At 51.5% G+C, this 16,811-nt stretch overlaps 1 protein-coding gene across 2 annotated transcripts; it reads right to left on the bottom strand.

Moving 5' to 3' along the window:
• Positions 1-665: 665 nt before the first annotated feature.
• REX1BD (required for excision 1-B domain containing) lies at positions 666-4,355 on the bottom strand. 2 transcript variants are annotated; one of them, XM_004060343.5, is made up of 5 exons: positions 4,091-4,355; positions 3,914-3,996; positions 3,308-3,578; positions 2,064-2,143; positions 666-895 (listed from the first exon to the last, which is right to left on the bottom strand). In XM_004060343.5, the coding sequence occupies exons 1-5, from the start codon at positions 4,187-4,189 to the stop codon at positions 823-825; spliced, it is 606 nt and encodes a 201-aa protein (XP_004060391.1). In that variant the 5' UTR covers positions 4,190-4,355; the 3' UTR covers positions 666-822. The 2 variants fall into 2 exon arrangements, with proteins under 2 accessions (XP_004060391.1, XP_004060392.1); XM_004060344.5 differs by having other exon boundaries at positions 3,308-3,512; positions 4,091-4,323.
• Positions 4,356-16,811: the final 12,456 nt, after the last annotated feature.

Raw genomic sequence — 16,811 nt, 5'->3', positions numbered from 1 at the left:
CAAGCTGGGAGCACTGCTCAAGGCCAGGAGCTGGAGACCAGCCTGGGCAACAAAGGGAGACCTCATCTCTACTAAAAGCAAAAAATTGGCCAGGCGCCATGGCTCACGCCTGTAATCCGCCACTTTGGGAGGCTGACATGGGTGGACCAAATAAGGTCGGGAGTTCGAGACCAGCCTGACCAACATGGAGAAACCCCGTCTCTACTAAAAATACAAAATTAGCTGGGCGTGGTGGTGCATGCCTGTAATCCCAACTACTCAGGAGGCTGAGGCAGGCGAATCACTTGAACCCAGGAGGTGCAGGTTGCAGTGAGCCGAGATCGTACCATTGTACTCCAGCCTGGGCAAAAAGAGCAAAACTCTTATCTCAAAAAAAAAAAAAAAAAATTAACTGGGCTTGTGGTGGCATGTGCCTGTAGTCCCAGCTACTTGGGAGGCTGAGGCAGGAGGACTGCTTGAGCCTGGGGAAGTCAAGGCTGCAGTGAGCCATGATCTCGCCACTGCACTCCAGTCTGGGTGACACAGCAAGACCCTGTCTCAAGCAAAAAAAACCTCAGTTTCTAGGGACGGTGGGAGTCTTCTACCCACAATCCCTGGCCCTGTGGGGGCCCCCTCCCTAGGCACACTGGCTGCAGCACCCTTGTACACAGAGATGGCAGAGCGGCTACAGAGGAGGAGCTCTTTATTGTGGGAGGTGTCTCGAACTGCAGGAAGGTCAGCAGCGCAGTGGGGCGTGACCCCAGCCAGCTGGCGGTTAGGGCTGGGCTGGGCGCCATCTGCCCCGTTTCCCATCTCCCTCGGCGCATCCCTGGGGAGCCGCCATCACTCGGCAGATTCCGCATCAAACCTGAGGTCCTGGAGAACCTCGCTGATCGCCTCCATGGTTTTAATTACCCTACAAGAGCGGATGGGAACTATAAATAAAACCCAGATGGGGCGAATTAGCTGCTGCCGCGAAGCTGCAAGAGGGCTGTGGCTGTGGTGAGCCCCAGGCCCTCCTGCCCGCCGCCAAACCTCCAGGCAGCACTAGCAGCAAGAGGGAACACTTAGGTGCTAGGGAGAAGGGGTGGCCCCATAGGTCACAGTGGGCTGAGAGAAAAGGCCATCTGGGCTGGGCATGGTGGCTCATGCCTGTAATCCAGCACTTTGGGAAGCTGAGGCAGGCAGATCACCTGAGGTCAGGAGTTCAAAACCAGCCTGGCCAACATGGCAAATCTCCGTCTCTACTAAAAATACAAGAATTAGCCAGGCATGGTGGCGGGCATCTGTAATCCAAGCTACTTAGGAGGCAGAGGTTATGGTAAGGCAAGATCACGCCACTGCACTCCAGCCTGGGTGACAGAGCAAGACTCTGTCTCAAAAAAAAGAAAGAAAAAAGAAAATAAAGGACCAGGCGTGCTGGCTTATGCCTATAATCACAGCACTTTGGGAGGCTGAGGTGGGCGGATCACGAGGTCAGGAGATCGAGACCATCCTGGCCAACATGGTGAAACCCATGTCTACTAAAATAAAAAACTTAGCTGGGCGTGGTGGCATGCGCCTGTAGTCCCAGCTACTCAGGAGGCTGAGGCAGGGGAATCACTTGAACCCGGAAGGCGGAGGTTGCAGTGAGCTGAGATCGTGCCACTGCACTCCAGCCTGGTGACAGAGTGAGACTGCGTCTCAGAAAAAAAAGAAAAGAAAAGGCCATCTTGGTGGGGTGTGTACCATCAGGAGGTTATGAAGTGTAACTCTGTCAAATGTGTGTGTACATGAGTGTGTGTGCTTGGGGGCTGAGGACAGGCATCTGAAGGTCTGTGCTCAGTGGGGCATGTCCAAGCTCCACGGACAGCCACGTGTGCAGGATTGGCATGTGTCGAGTTATACAGCAGTGTCCCAGCAATGCACAGCGAAACTGATGTGAAGTTTCATGGCTGTGCCCTCTGGGGAAGTGTGCATCTGAGGGCCACCAGGTGAGAACACCATTGTGCACTGGCAGAGGGTTCCTCTGCTGGCAGGGTCCTGACCGTGCCAACCCTGGTGCAAATCGAGCATAGCCAGGCAGCTTGGGCAGCAGCGCTCACTTCATTTTCAGCTGCTGCATCCGTACAGCGTCCTCCTGCCCCGCCAGCTCTGGCGTCTCCATCAACTGCAGCAGGGCCACCTGGTGGGGGAATGAGCAACACGAAGGATGTCTCCACGAGCAGAACCCACCCCCTGCCCTCCAAGGATGTTCAGGAAAAAACAGAGGCACCCAGAAAGGCAGTGCCCGAGTAGAACCACGAGGGGCAGTGCTTTGTGTAGGAAGAGTCCGAAATTCAGTTTAGAGGCTCTCTCAGAAGGGAGACAGCGGGCAGGCCAGAGGCAGTGCTGAGCGCGATGTGGGCGTGGCCTGGGAACAACAGTGACGTCTTAGCCAGGCATTGGCCGTAGGGGTGGGTTAGGTTGCGCCTCATGGTCCCAGGGACGGGGACCCAGGATAAAAGTAGGCCAAAAAGCCTGGACGCGGTGGCTCACGCCTGAAATCCCAGCACTTCGGGAAGCAGAGGACGGCGGATCGCTTGAGACCAGGAGTTCGAGACCAGCCTTGCCCATATGGCAAAACTCCGTCTCTACTAAAAAAAAAAAAATACAAAATACAAAAATTACGCCTGTAATCCCAGCTACTCAGGAGGCTGAGGCAGGAGAATCGCTTGAACCTGGGAGGCGGAGGTTGCAGTTAGCCGAGATCGCGCCATTGCACTCTAGCCTGGGTGAGAAAGCAAGAGCCTGTCTTTAAAAAAAAAACAAAAAAAAAAAGAGAAAGAAAAAGGCCAGAGAGACGCTGAGACGGGTCGCTCATGGGGGGCGTGGCCTAGGAATTCCAGTCACACATGGTTGCAGGGCCGAGCAGGCGGATCGCAAGAGAGAAATAGGCAAAGAACTAAAGCTGTGATGGAGGAATAATACGGAGGAGGCGTGGCCTGGGACCCCCCTCGCCTGTATCTACGGGAGGTTGAGGGTGGGACCCTAGACGCGGAACAACCAGAGTGGGTGGAGCATTGTTGGGGCGGGATCTGGGCATCTTGGAATAGCATTTAGGCGGAGCTGGGAGAACGCGGGAGTGCTCTGGGAATAAGGACAAAACTTGGGGAAAAAAATTGGGGATGAACAGCAGAGGGCAAGGTCCGAGAATCCCCAAGTGAAGCCTTAATAGAGGATTGGGGTGGGACAGGAAGGGGTGAGGTCTGTGTATGTGATACTGGGACCACCCCCCAACCAGGGGTGCGTCATGAGAGGAGCCGGCCAGGGTCCTAGAGACACGGCGGGGAAGGGGTGGTGGCCTCACCGTGCCCAGCCGCGTCTGCTCCAGCTCCTGCAGGCTGCGCACGTGGCCGGCGAGCAGCGGCTGCCTGCGAGGCCCGCCCAGCTCTGCTTCCACCGCCAGCACCTCCCGCGAGGCGGCGGCGAAGGCCTGGGTCACCTCGTGCACTGTGCTCCGGTAGCGCGCGAAGTCGTAGTCAGGGCCGCTGCGCAGGTACTGGCGGTGGCCTCTGCGGCAGGTGGGGACCCTGAGGCCGCGCCCCCAGGCTCTCAGGCCCTGCACCGGCGCCAACCACCTGAAAGGCCCCCAGGAAGTGTCCCCAGACCCCAGAGGGGAGGACTGGAAGGCAGGAAGGACGCTTCCTGACTCCCGCAGGGGAACGCGAGACAGGCCCACCCCTGCTCTTGGGGAGGAGAGAGAACCCACGAGGAGTGAGTCGTCGGGTAGTGGGGACGTGCTGTGGGGCCTCTCTGGTGAAGGTGAGAACCCGGTGCCCCGAAATCCTCGCCCCATCTGACTCTGCAGCCACACAAGGACCCAGCTCCTCCTCCAGGCACGCCCGCCGAGAGCACGCCCACGCCCGGAGCGGGCGGGGGACCGAACCCTGAGCCCCTCCGCGCCCCCACTCACTCCTCCAGTCGGCGGAAGCCCTGCGCGCGCTCAGCCTGCAGCTGGTGGATGCGCTGCACCAGCGTCCGGATCGGGGCGTCTTTCTGCGGGACAGGGGGCACGGCTGGGGCATGAAGCCCGCGCCCCTGGGTCTGCGCCGCCCGCCCCGCGCCCGTTCCCGCTTGGGCCTGGGCTCACCCAGGGCCACGCCGGCTCCTCGCGTCCCCGAGCTTCGGTGGCCTCCTCAGCAGCAGGCACTGCAGGGACCGTAGGCTCCGCCGCGGTCTCGGTGATCATGACTGCGCAGCCCTGGCCAGGCTCCGGAGCAGACCCTTACGCTGCGCCCGACGCCCCCTATAGGCCGGGAGGTCCACGGACCCCCTACCCTGCGGCAGGCCAGCCAGAAGGAAGAAAAGGGGAGCCAAGACCGCGGGCCGCCCGGTCAAGCCCACCATCCTCCACCCACCCTTCTTGTTCCCGTCCAGGGCCCGCCTCCGATCGTGTTTTTCCTTGATTGTGCGGCTCTGAATACAGAACAGCTGTTAGCCTTGAGTTCGTTCCTAGGCTTGTATCTCAACACCGACTTCCACGTGAAGCGGGTATTGAGCGTGGGTTTTGACGTTCAAGAGTGTTAAGTAAGCCTGGGCAACCTAGGGAGGCCCGATCTCTACAGAAAAACCAATTAGCCCGACATGGTGGCTCCCGCCTCCAGTCCCAGCTACTCGGGAGGCTCAGGTGGGAGGATTACATGAGCCCGGGAGTTGGGGGCTGCCATGAGCTATGACCATGCCACTGCACTCCAGCCGGAGCCACAGTGAGTCTGCCTCAAAAAAAGTGCAGTGGCTGGAACTCCACCAACATTAACAGAGATTCACTGGCTCTTCAGAGAATCACAGGGGTGAAGACAAGATTCAGTGACAGGGACGGTGTCAACAGCCCACCGAGTTGAATTGAGTGTCTTGTGTAATAGCCCTGAGCCTGGAGCATAGCAGGGGCCAGAACGACCTCAAAGTACAGAGGAGGCCTTGGAGCTTCCTGCTGGAGGGATACATGGGCTAGACAGAGCTTTAGAAAGCTTCCTCCTCCAGGGGCCCAGCCGGAGAAGCAGGAAGATGCTGGTAGCCTGACTTAGTGAAGAGGGACCGGCTCAGGTATGGTGTGACAGACACCAGCCTTTAAGGGGGAAGGGACTAGGCTGTTAGTGAGTTGGGAGTTTTTCTTGCCGATGGGTTCGCGGTCTCGCTAACTTTGAAGAATGAAGCTGTGGACCTTTGCGGTGTGTGTTACAGATCAAAAAGAGTCCACGGACCAGGAGAGTGAGCAGCAGGGCAGTTTATTGAACAAAGCGAAAGGAAAGCTTCCACATGCTGGAAGGGGACCCGGAAGGGTTGCCGTTGCTGGCTCCGGTGGCTAGGGCTTATATCCCTGTGTTACCCCTCCCCTTTCTTTTTGTCCATTGAGAGTGGTTCTTTTTTCAATCCTCCTCTGGAGTGTTTTTTCTTTTTTTTTTTTTTTTTTAGTGAGACAGAGTCTCGCTCTGTCGCCCAGGCTGCAGTGCAATGGCACGATCTCGGCTCACTGCAAGCTCCGCCTCCCGGGTTCACGCCATTCTACTGCGTCAGCCTCCCCAGTAGCTGGGACCACAGGCGCCCGCCACCACACCCGGCCAATTTTTTGTATTTTTAGTAGAGGCGGGGTTTCACCGGGTTAGCCAGGATGGTCTCAATCTCCTGACCTCGTGATCCGCCCGCCTCGGCCTCCCAAAGTGCTGGGATTACAGGCGTGAGCCACCGCGCCCGGCCTGGAGTGGTTAATTCTGAATCCTTCACTCGATTGGTTAAGAACTCAAAACACTGAGTCACAGGGGTCTTTTGTGAAAGTCCCCAAACCTGCCCAGTAAATCCTGCCAACTCCACCCCTCAGTCCCCTCTCTCAACAGGAGAGCCCAACTGCTGTTGGGGTGTGGGAGGATGACCACTCTAATTGCTTCCTGCTGAATGGGGCGTAGAAGGGGTTCTGTAGCTGAGGTTTCCTCGTGAGAGGTGGTTTGGGTGTCAACGTCCGGGTATGGGCCGGCAGGCTGGTTTAGGGGTCCTTGATAATAGGTGCTGGTTGAAGTCATCTGAGGTTCCATCTGCAGTAACATTTCTAGTTTCATTGATTCTATTCAGGAAGAAACGAAAGGATGAAGGAATTGAAAAGACATGGGCCAAAGGTTACTCCTAGAATAATCATAAGGAAGGGACCTAAAAATGGAAGAAGCCAGGGGAGAACAGGCTGTGAGAACCCTGAGGTAGTTTCGGTTGTCCCACCATGTAGTCTGCTGGCTCTATCCTGAAGTCATTTAATTCCATCTCTCACTATGCCTGATTTATTGACATAAAAACAACATTCCTTGTTCAGAAAAAGGCATGTTCCTCCCCTTTCAGCAGTGAGGAGATTGGAGATCTAGTGCTCACCGGTTCTGGAGAACCACGGCTGCTAATGAGTCTATTTGGTCCTGGATTTGAGTAAGTTGGAGAGAGATTTCATCTAGGCTGTGAGTCCAGCGGTTCTACTTCCTAGGTGGTAGTAAATCCTAAACCAGCCAATAGAGGAAGTAGTGAGATTGCTCTCGGCTGAAGCTTAGCATGAATGGGCACAGCTACTGCCTCTTCTGAAAAGGAATAAGTCACAGGAGGTACTATGTAGGCTAAAGTACAAGTTCCTGTCCAGTTGGTGGGGAGGCAAATATAGAAGGATCTTCCACACACAAAGAAAACTCCTTATCGGGGTTCTATACACCCCTGTAGCTGAAAATCTCATAAGGGCTGTGGTCAGTCTAAATTCATTTCTCATTCCCATGATTTGAGGGTTCAGGACAAATGGGCCACTCCTAGCAGTTGGAGCTGAATAGAATTTGCCAAGGACATATTATGGGGTTCCTGTAAGGCAAACCGGTGGCTAGCTGCATTAAGAAAAACTCTCGGCTGGGTGCAGTGGCTCACGCCTGTAATCCCAGCACTTTAGGAGGCCAAGGCGGGTGGATCACGAGGTCAGGAGATCAAGACCATCCTGGCTAACACGGTGAAACTCCATCTCTACTAAAAATACAAAAAATTAGCTGGGTGCGGTGGTGGGCGCCTGTAGTCCCAGCTACTCGGGAGGCTGAGGCAGGAGAATGGTGCAAACCTGGGAGGCGGAGCTTGCAGTGAGGGAGATCGCGCCACTGCACTCCAGCCTGGGCGACAGAGCGACAGAGCGAGACTCTGTCTCAAATAATAATAATAATAATAATAATAATTCCCTCAAGATTAGGGGAAGACATTGAGCGGGGAAAGGTTAAGACTTGGGCAAAGGCAAGGAATGTTAGGATGTTAGAGTACATTCTGTTTTTAAAACAAGAACTGAGGTAGAACTTATGAGCACTGATTAATTTCCTGTGGTTTTTCCTTCTGAAAGAGGATACATAAGTCTTCCAATGGCTCGCGGGTGTAAGAAGGTTTGTCTGGCTGACTCTTAGATTCCCGAGCTAATGATTCTGAGGGTTTTTCAGGCTGTATCCAAGGTTTGATTCAGGTGTGATGGATCCAAGACTCCACTCCAATCACCTTGACTGAAGTTGGAGTGGAGAGGATAACCAAATATGGTCCTTCCCACGATGGATCTAGGGATGGGGAGGTAGAGGGGAGGGACTTGACTAATACCAGATCCCTGGGATGGAACGATGCTTTTCCCTTTTCTCGGTGGCATCCCTCAGGTAATGTCTTTAGGATTTGCTGGTACCTAGCCAAAGAAGTTATGTCCTTGACCAAGTTGGCAGTTTCTCAATCAAGTAAGAGGTTGTTTGTGAGAAAAGGCTGTCCATATAGCATTTCATAAGGACTGAGTCCTATCTTGTGGGGAGAATTTAGGATCCTTAATAATGCTATGGGCAAGAGGGTGAGTTTCCATGGGAGGTGAGTTTCTTGTGTTAATTTCCTTGAGTGCCTTTTGAGTGTTTGATTAATCTTCTCGACTCTCCCTGAGGATTGTGGTCCCCGGGCGTAATGAAAGTGATTTTTTTTTTTTTTTTTTGAGATGGAGTCTCGCCCTGTCGCACAGGCTGGAGTGCAGTGGTGCAGTCTCGGCTCACTGCATGCTCCACCTCCCGGGTTCACGCCATTCTCCTGCCTCAGCCTCTCGACTAGCTGGGACTACAGGCGCCCACCACTATGCCCAGCTAAATTTTTTGTATTTTTAGTAGAGACGGGGTTTCACCATGTTAGCCAGGATGGTCTCAATCTCCTGACCTCGTGATCCACCTGCCTCGGCCTCCCAAAGTGCTGGGATTACAGACGTGAGTCACTGCGCCCAGCCAATGAAGGTGATATTGTATCCCTAGCGCCTTAGAAATTCCCTGAGTCACTGTGGCTCTGAAAGCCGGGCCATTATCACTTTGTAAACTATGGGGAAGTCCAAACCTAGGAATATTTCATGGACCAGGGCTTTGATTACCTCCTGTGCCTTTTCTGTCTTACAGGGGAAGGCTTCAACCCAATTCGTGAAGGTATCAACACAGGCTAGTAAGTATTGAAGTCCCCGTGACTTAGGCATATAAGTGAAATCTAACTGCCAGTCCTCTCCAGGGTGGTGCCCTGTCCTTTGTTCTCCGTGAGGGGCTTGGCAATGGACCAAGGGGTTATTCCTTTGGCACACTTTGCAGGCCTTGACTGTCTGCCGGATAGTTTTAAGGAGGTCTCGTCCAGTGAACAGAGATTTGACCATTTGATGGGTATTCTCAATACCCCTATGGAATGTTTGGTGAAGGGTTTTAAGTATTTTCCATTGATTAGCTGTGGGTATGGGCACCTTTCCCTCCTCAGTAGCTAGCCATCCCGAGGGGAGAAAACTATGTCCCTGTGAAAGTCCCCATTCCATTTCTGCAGGGGAATACTGGGCCCTGGTCTCCTGAAGGGGGTTATCCCATACCAAGGGTCCCTCCATAGGTGTTTCTAATGGGAGGTCCTGTCTTGCGGCAACTTTGGCCTCAGCGTCTGTGCAGCGATTTCCTTTTGCCTCCTTTCCTTCGCCTTTCTGATGGCCTTTGCAGTGCAAGGCCATTACCACTTCCTTGGGTTTCTGCACTGCCTGTAATAATTTCATAATTTCTTCATGGTATTTAATGGGTGTTCCTCCGGAGATTAGGAACTCCCTTTCTTTCCATATGGCAGCATGGGCATGTAGAACTAGATAAGCAAATTTGCTCTCTGTATATACATTTATACTTTTTCCCTTTCCCAGCTCTAAAGTTCAGGTAAGCGCCACTAGTTCTGCTAACTGGGTGCTGGTCCCTGGGGGAGGGGCCCACTTTCAACTACTGCTTTATCACTAACCTATGGTATATCCTGCCCTTTGTAATCCGTTTTCTACAAACGAATTTCCATCAGTATATAGGTTGAGGTCAGGGTTGGCTAAGGGGGCCTCTAAAAGATCCTCCTGGGCAGCATAAGTTTGGGCTATGACCTGTTGACAGTCATGTTCTATTGGTCCTTCATTTTCTGGGAGAAAGTTAGCCAGGTTAAGGGCTGCACAAGTGCGCATCTGAAGCACCGGTCCCTCAAGTAATAAGGCCTGGTACCTAAGTAGGCGATTGTCTGACAGCCACAAACCTCCTTTAGCAGTTAGTATGCCATTGACGTCGTGAGTAGTCCATACAGTGATGTCTCTCCCTTGTATTATTTTGACAGCCTCTAATACTAAAATGGCCACTGCAGCTACCACCTGCAGACAGTGAGGCCAATCCTTTGCTACCACATCAATTTCTTTACTCAAATATGCTACTGGCTGTATGGTAGTCCCTCAAGTCTGGGTAAGGACTCCAAGAACTATTCCCATTCTTTCTGTGACATACAAAGAGAAATTTTGTCCCGTAGGTAGACCCAAAACTGGGACTTGTGTTAGGGCCTGTTTTAGGGTTCTGAAGGCTGCCTCTGCCTCTGGTCCCCATTCTATCAAATGGGTATTAGCTTTTTGGGTCTCCTTAATTAGAGTGTAAAGTGGCCTGGCCATTTCACTGTATCTGGGGATCCACAGTTGGCAAAAGCCAGTTGTTCCAAGAAACACTGTCAACTGTTTTAATGTCTGAGGGTGAGGATAAGCCAGTATAGACTGGATACGTTTTTTGTTAAGAGCCCTGGTTCCTTTAGCCAAAACCAGCCCTAGGTATTTGACCTGCTGTAAACAAAGCTGGGCCTTTGATTTAGATACTTTGTAACCTCGATCAGCTAGAAAGTTTAAAAGGCCTTGGGCTCAAATGTAATCCCAGCACTTTGGGAGGCTGAGGTGGGTGGATCACGAGGTCAGGAGATCGAGACCATCCTGGCTAACAAGGTGAAACCCTGTCTCTACTAAAAGTACAAAAAATTAGCCGGGCGTGGTGGCAGGCGCCTGTACTCCCAGCTACTCGGGAGGCTGAGGCAGGAGAATGTCATGAACCCAGGAGGCGGAGCTTGCAGTGAACCGAGATTGTGCCACTGCACTCCAGCCTGGGCAACAGTGCAAGACTCCGTCTCAAAAAAAAAAAAAAAAAGTCTTGGGTAGCCTGATGGCACAGGGTCTCTCAACGGGAGAAGTAAGTCATCCATATATTGAAGAATTAGGGTACCTGGGTGCGAGAAGTGACTTAAATCTTGGGCCAATGCTTGGCCAAACAGGTGAGGGCTATCTCTAAATCCTTGGGGCAAGACTGTCCAGGTGAGCTGAGATGTTTGATCTGAGGGATCCTCAAAGGCAAATAGGAATTGAAAGTCAGGGTGTAGAGGGATACAGAAAAAGGCATCTTTAAGATTCAGGACTGTAAACCACTCTGCTTCTTCTGGTATTTGAGAGAGCAATCTATAAGTGTTGGGTACAGCTGGGTATAAAGGAATTATGGCCTCATTTATGAGCCTGAGGTCCTGCACCAACCTCCATTGACCATTTGGTTTTTGTACCCCTAGAATTGGGGTGTTACAGGCGCTGTTACAACTTCTTACTAGACCTTGGGCTTTTAAATTTTTAACAATACCTTGTAATCCCTTTCGAGCTTCAGGTCTTAGGGGGTATTGTCTTTGGTAAGGGAAAGGGGTGGGGTCTTTTAGTTTGATTTGGACTGGACAGGCGTTCTTTGCCCCTCCAAATTGTCCTTCTAATGCCCAAACCTCAGGGTTGATTCCTTCCTCAAGTTGGGGACAACAGATAGGTCTTTTCTTCCCTGTATTCATACAGATGATAGCTCCTGATTTAGCTAATATGTCCCTCCCCAGTAAGGGTATGGGATTCTCAGGCATGATGAGAAAGGCATGTGAGAAAATTAAGGTTTCCCAGTTACAGCTAAGGGGGTGGGAGAAATACCTGGTTACAGGTTGTCCCAGGATCCCTTGGAAGGTAACAGACCTTGAGGACAGCCATCCAGGGCAGGACAGTAGAACTGAGAAGGCTGTGCCAGTGTCCAGAAGAAAGTCGATTTCCTGGCCCTCAATGGTCAAACTTACCCGGGGCTCTGTGAGGGTGACAACACGAGGTGGTGCTTGCCCCGGGCACCCTCCATCCTGTTGCTGGATCATCTGGTTGGGGACTTCTGGCCCAGAGAACCTTCATCCTCTGGGACAGTGTGCCTTCCAGTGATCACCTTGGCATAGTGGACATGGGTGAGAGGGCGGCTTATTTCTCTTTGGACAATCTTGTTGAAAGTGTCCTTGTAAACTGCACTGATAATAAGCCCTGCTGGGCGATTGGCCTGCTCCATTTTTTCTCCTCTTTGAACCGCCAAGGTTTGTCTGAGGGCATGACTAAATCTGCAGCCTTTCTCTTATCCTGCTTTTCCTTTTCGGCCTGTTCCTCTTGGTCCCTATTATAGAACACTGAGGTTGCCAGGTTTAATGATGCCTCCAAATTTTGCTCGGGGCCCAAGGCTAACTTTTGGAGCTTTTTCCTAATGTCTGCAGCTGACTGAGTAATAAATTTGTCCTTTAAAATTAACTGGCCTTCGAGGGAATCTAGTGACAGGGGAGTATACTTTCTCAAAGCCTCCCTCAGCCTTTTGAGGAAGGCAGTAGGGTTTTCTTCCTTCCCTTGGGTTATAGTAGACATCATTGAATAGTTCATGGGCTTTTTCCTAGTTCTCCTTAACCCTTCTAGGATACAGGTCAGTAAATGTTTGTGACTCCAGTCCCCACGATCCGAGTCAGGGTCCCAGTGGGGATCCATACTGGGGACTGCTTGCTAGCCAGTAGGAAACTGCTCTCTTCTGGTGTCATTCTATCACTTACTTAACTGAGGTACCAGGTATCCCCAAACTCTTGGGCTGCTGTTAAAGCAGCATTCTTCTCATTAAAGGTTAGGTCTGATCAAGCAATAACATGATATCTCTCCAGGAAAGGTCAAAAGATTGTCCCAGACCCAGTAGGACATCTATGTATCTATTGGGGTCATCTGAGAACTTTCGTAAGTCTGCCTTAATTTGCTTTAGATCAGAGAGAGAAAAGGGAACATGTACTCGGGTTGGGCCAAATTCCCCTCCTACAGCCTGAAGAGGACATAGCCAGGGGCCAGTGGGGTCTCTTGGCTCTCTGAAGGCTCTTTTATTTGTTCCCTTTTGGGCTGTAGAAGCCAGAGAGGGTTTGGCATTAGTAGGAGGAGCCGTGGGGAGGACTGGGTATGGGGGTAGAATTTGAGGACTCCCTGTGGGGTGCAGGTTACATGTCTTACACAATCGTGGGTTATCATCCCTTAATGAGAAAAAGGTCTGAACATATGGTACCTAAATCCACTTGCCTTCTTGTTTACAAAACAGATCTAGTTGCAGGATGGTATTATAGTGTATACTTCCCTCAGGTGGCCATCGTTCTCCTCCTGGAAGAGGATATTGTGGCCAGGCAGTGCTGCAGAAAAATATGAGCTGCTTCTTCAATGTCTGGGGATCAAATTGGTCCCAGTTATTCAGAATACACCTCAGGGGCGACTTCACTTTGGAGGGAAAATCTCCCATCTGAAAGGAAAACATAGGGATGCCCGCACCCCTAGTCATTCCCAGTGGACACTGGTTCTAGCAGGTCCCCTACTGTTTTAGTGTCCTTTTTCCAGGGTGCACAATCACCCATGGAACCCTGCTTATCAGATTTAATTAATTGTGCTTACTGACGTAGCAGTTTCAACCACACTCTTTTCCCTCCCTTCTTAGCCACAAAGAAGGAGGCCAGGCTGCTGGGTTTAGTGGCCTCTTACCAGTGCGCCCGAAACAGTTTTTGTTCCAGTGAGTGGGTTCTAAGTTTGGGATGTATTCTTAGGTGGTTTACAAGGCTCCAGTTAGCATATTTCTGAGCTTGAAACTGCCCCAGTAAGATGAACTCCTTAAAGATTGTACATAGACATAGCAATTTTAAGGCGGGGGGCAACAGGGGATTGGGCCAAGGCTGAAATAGTGTCTCATGCACTACAGCCTTTTGTCCCCGCTTTCCATCTTAAGAATACTACTTTTGATCTCCCAGTCGATGGTCTATTATTTTACTTAACTCCCACAAATGCGAGTGGTACCCTGAGTGGAAGAGCTCCGTAGTTCAGATTGCTGATCCTAAACAAGAGAAATGATAGGTGAAATGGTTCCCAGTGAGGTGGGGACGACAGAAAGAGAAATGGCCTAAGCCTTCCAGTAACCATTGGCACACACTATATTGTCCTGGGTGTTGCCTTGGGTGTTGAATATGGGGAACAGGTCCTGTATATTTGCATTGTTGCCCATCTACATTAGAATAAGCCATGGGGGCCGGGCGCAGTGGCTCACGCCTGCAATCCCAGCACTTTGGGAGGTTGAGGCGGGCAGATCACGAGGTCAGATCGAGACCAGTCTGACCAACATGTGAAACCCCATCTCTACTAAAAATACAAAAATTAGCCGGGCGTGGTGGCACGTGGTGCCTGTAATCCCAGCTACTCAGGAGGCTGAGGCAAGAGAATTGCTTGAATCCGGGAGGTTGAGGTTGCAGTGGGCCAAGATCGTGCCACTGCACTCCAGCCTGGGCGTCAGAGCGAGACTCCATCTCAAAAAAAATAAAAAATAAAAAATAAAAAAATAAGCCATGGCACATCAGGAACACGGATCTGAGGGTTGCCATCCTAATTGTTTTAGATTCCTAATCCAGAGGGTTTTCATCCTGGGGGTAGAGAGAATCCTGGAGACAAGGTCTCAAGAAAGTCTTCCTTATAGACGTTTGGACCCAGGAGGCATGCCTCTCGAAGGGTGGGTGAAGTGCGTGGGTGGCTGTTTAACAAAGGTTTCACAAAGCGCTGTCATCTCGACTGGGCGTTACCAGGAGCTTGGGGCCACTGTTTTCCACCCTTGGCCAGCCCTCGGTTCAACCCAGAAAATGCAGAGAAAGTGGGAACTGGTTTCTAGGCAAAACAACACTCTCGATTCAGAAGGGTTGGGGGTTGTTAGAGAGCCCTTTCTCAGATACCCTTACATCTTGTCTTTAGTCAGGCGGCGGTGCTTGTCGCTTTTAAATGGCCGACAGGTGCCCGGTGTTTGCCCTCAATTCTGAAGAAAAATAGAGCAGAGTAGCAAGCAAAAGAGGTCCGATGTTACCGCTTTGGAAATCCTGGGTGAGCCCCCACGATGAGTCAGTTTCTCCTGCCGATGGGTTCCTGGTCTCGCTAACTTCGAAGAATGAAGCTGCGGACCTTTGCGGGGAGTGTTAACAGTTCAAAAAGAGTCCACGGACCAGGAGAGTGAGCAGCAGCTGTTTATTGAATGAAGCGAAAGGAAAGCTTCCACGTGCTGGAAGGGGACCCAGAAGGGTTGCCATTGCTGGCTTGGGTGGCTAGAGCTCATATCCCTGTTACTCCCTCCCCTTTCTTTTTGTCCATTAAGAGTGGTTCTTCCTTCAATCCCCCCTTGGAGTGGTTAATTTTGAATCCTTCACTCGATCAGTTAAGAACTCAAAACCCTGAGTCGTGGGGGTCTTTTGTGAAAGTCCCCAAACTGGCCCAGGAAGTCCCACCAACTCCACCCCTCATTAGGATGCATCACTGGCCTCGTGCACCGGCTTCACCGGCACTGCACCCTAATCAAAACAGGGGCCAACAAGGTGCCTCACCCCTGTAATCCCAGCACTTTGGGAGGCTGCGGCAGAACTGCTTGGACCCAATGCAAAACCATCCTGGGCAGCATAGCGAGACCATGTCTGTAAAAAAAAAAAAAACATAGCAAGGCCAGGCGCTGTGGCTCACGCTTGTAATCCTAGCACTTTGGAAGGTCAAGACAGGTAGATCACAAGAGGTCAGTAGTTCAAGACCAGCCTGGCCAACATAGCAAAACCCCGTCTCTACTAAAAATAGAAAAACTAGCCAGGCGTGGTGGCGCACACTGGTAATTCCAGCTACTCAAGAGGCTGAGAAAGGACAATCGCTTGAACCCAAGAGGCAGAAGCTGCAGTGAGCCGAGATTGCGCCACCGCACTCCAGCCTGCACGATGGGCACAAGGCTCCATCTCAAAAAAAAAAAAAAAAAAAAAAAGTGATAAAAAACCAAAACTAAACAGGAGGCTTTTAAGTTCAGGAGTTTGAAGCCAGCCTGGGCAACATAGCAAGACCCCATCTCTACAAAATATTAACCGAGTGTGGTGGCACAAGCATGCAGTCCCAGCTACTCGGGAGGCTGAGGCAAGATCCTGGGAGATCAAGGCTGCAGCAAGCTATGATCCTACCACTGCACCCCAACCTGGGTGACAGTGAGACTGTCTCAAAATTTTAAATCAGTAAATAAAAGTCTGTGCTCACCCCATCTAAAAAACTCTTGACCTTGTGATTTGCCCACCTCAGCCTACTGATCATTACAAGCTTTAAAAGCACCAAAGCAATTATCTGAGTGTGGTGGTGGGTGCACACCTGTAGTCCTGGCTACTTCGGAGGCAAAGGAGAGAGGATCACCCAAGCCTGAGTTCCAGGGTACAGGGAGCCATGACCACACCACTGCATTCCAGCCTGGGTGACCTTAACAGGAAAACACCAAGGGTTGCCCTTCTTAAGAGTGATTATCATAGGAGAGGGTACAGCTCAGGGGCAGAGCACTGACTGCAGACCATGAGTGATGTCACGGCCTCAGGTTCAAAACTGAGTAACTGGGCCAGGCGTGCTGGCTCACGCCTGTAATACCAGCATTCTGGGAGGCCAAGGCGAATGGATCACAAGGTCAGGAGATCGAGACCAACCTGGCTAACCCAGTGAAACCCCGTCTCTACTAAAAATACAAAAAATTAGCCAGGAGTTGTGGCGGGCACCTGTAGTCCCAGCTACTCAGGAGGCTGAGGCAGGAGAAGGGTGTGAACCCCGGAGGCAGAGGTTGGAGTAAGCCGAGATTGTGCCACTGCACTCCAGCCTGGGCGACAGAGCGAGACTCCGTCTCAAAACAAACAAACAAACAATAAAAAAACTGAGAACTGGGTCAGGCATGGCAGTTCTTGCCTGTAATCCCAACACTTTGAGGGGCTGAGATGGGAGGATGGCTTGAGCCCAGGAGTTCAAGACCAGCTTGGACAACATAGTGAGACCCCATTTGTATAAAATAAAAAAATTTGAGAATCAATGTTCTACACCATTGGGTGTACCTAATTTTCTACCCATCTCCACACACCTAGACACTTCAGGGCCAAGGCCTGAGGGACACCTCAAAGTGCCTGACAGGATCCCAGCAATGACAAAACTGATCCTCAGTCCCACCAATTACACGACTGAGGTTTTTACTCCAGTTTTACAGATGACAAATCCAGAGTCAGGGGCATAGGGCAGGGACCAATGCCGATGTGACAGAATCTAGGACAGAGGACCCCACAGGTGGCACAGAATGGAGTGCTGAGTAGAGTCCCTAAGGGAGATGCCCACTCTTCAGCCACCTCCCTGGACAGATCAGCCATGAGGACACCAA

This window comes from Gorilla gorilla, chromosome 20 (genome assembly GCF_029281585.2).
Source record: "Gorilla gorilla gorilla isolate KB3781 chromosome 20, NHGRI_mGorGor1-v2.1_pri, whole genome shotgun sequence".
NCBI classification, from domain to species: Eukaryota; Metazoa; Chordata; class Mammalia; order Primates; family Hominidae; genus Gorilla; species Gorilla gorilla.
This window is presented reverse-complemented; position numbering and strand designations above follow the sequence as displayed.

Excerpts from the sequence above, each read along its gene's own strand:
- REX1BD (XM_004060343.5), bottom strand. The coding sequence starts at position 4,189 with ATGATCACCGAGACCGCGGCGGAGCCTACGGTCCCTGCAGTGCCTGCT. Across the intron at positions 2,144-3,307 it reads AGCAGACGCGGCTGGGCACG|GTGGCCCTGCTGCAGTTGAT; the intron begins GTGAGGCCACCA and ends TTCCCCCACCAG. Across the intron at positions 896-2,063 it reads ATGCAGCAGCTGAAAATGAA|GGTAATTAAAACCATGGAGG; the intron begins GTGAGCGCTGCT and ends CCGCTCTTGTAG.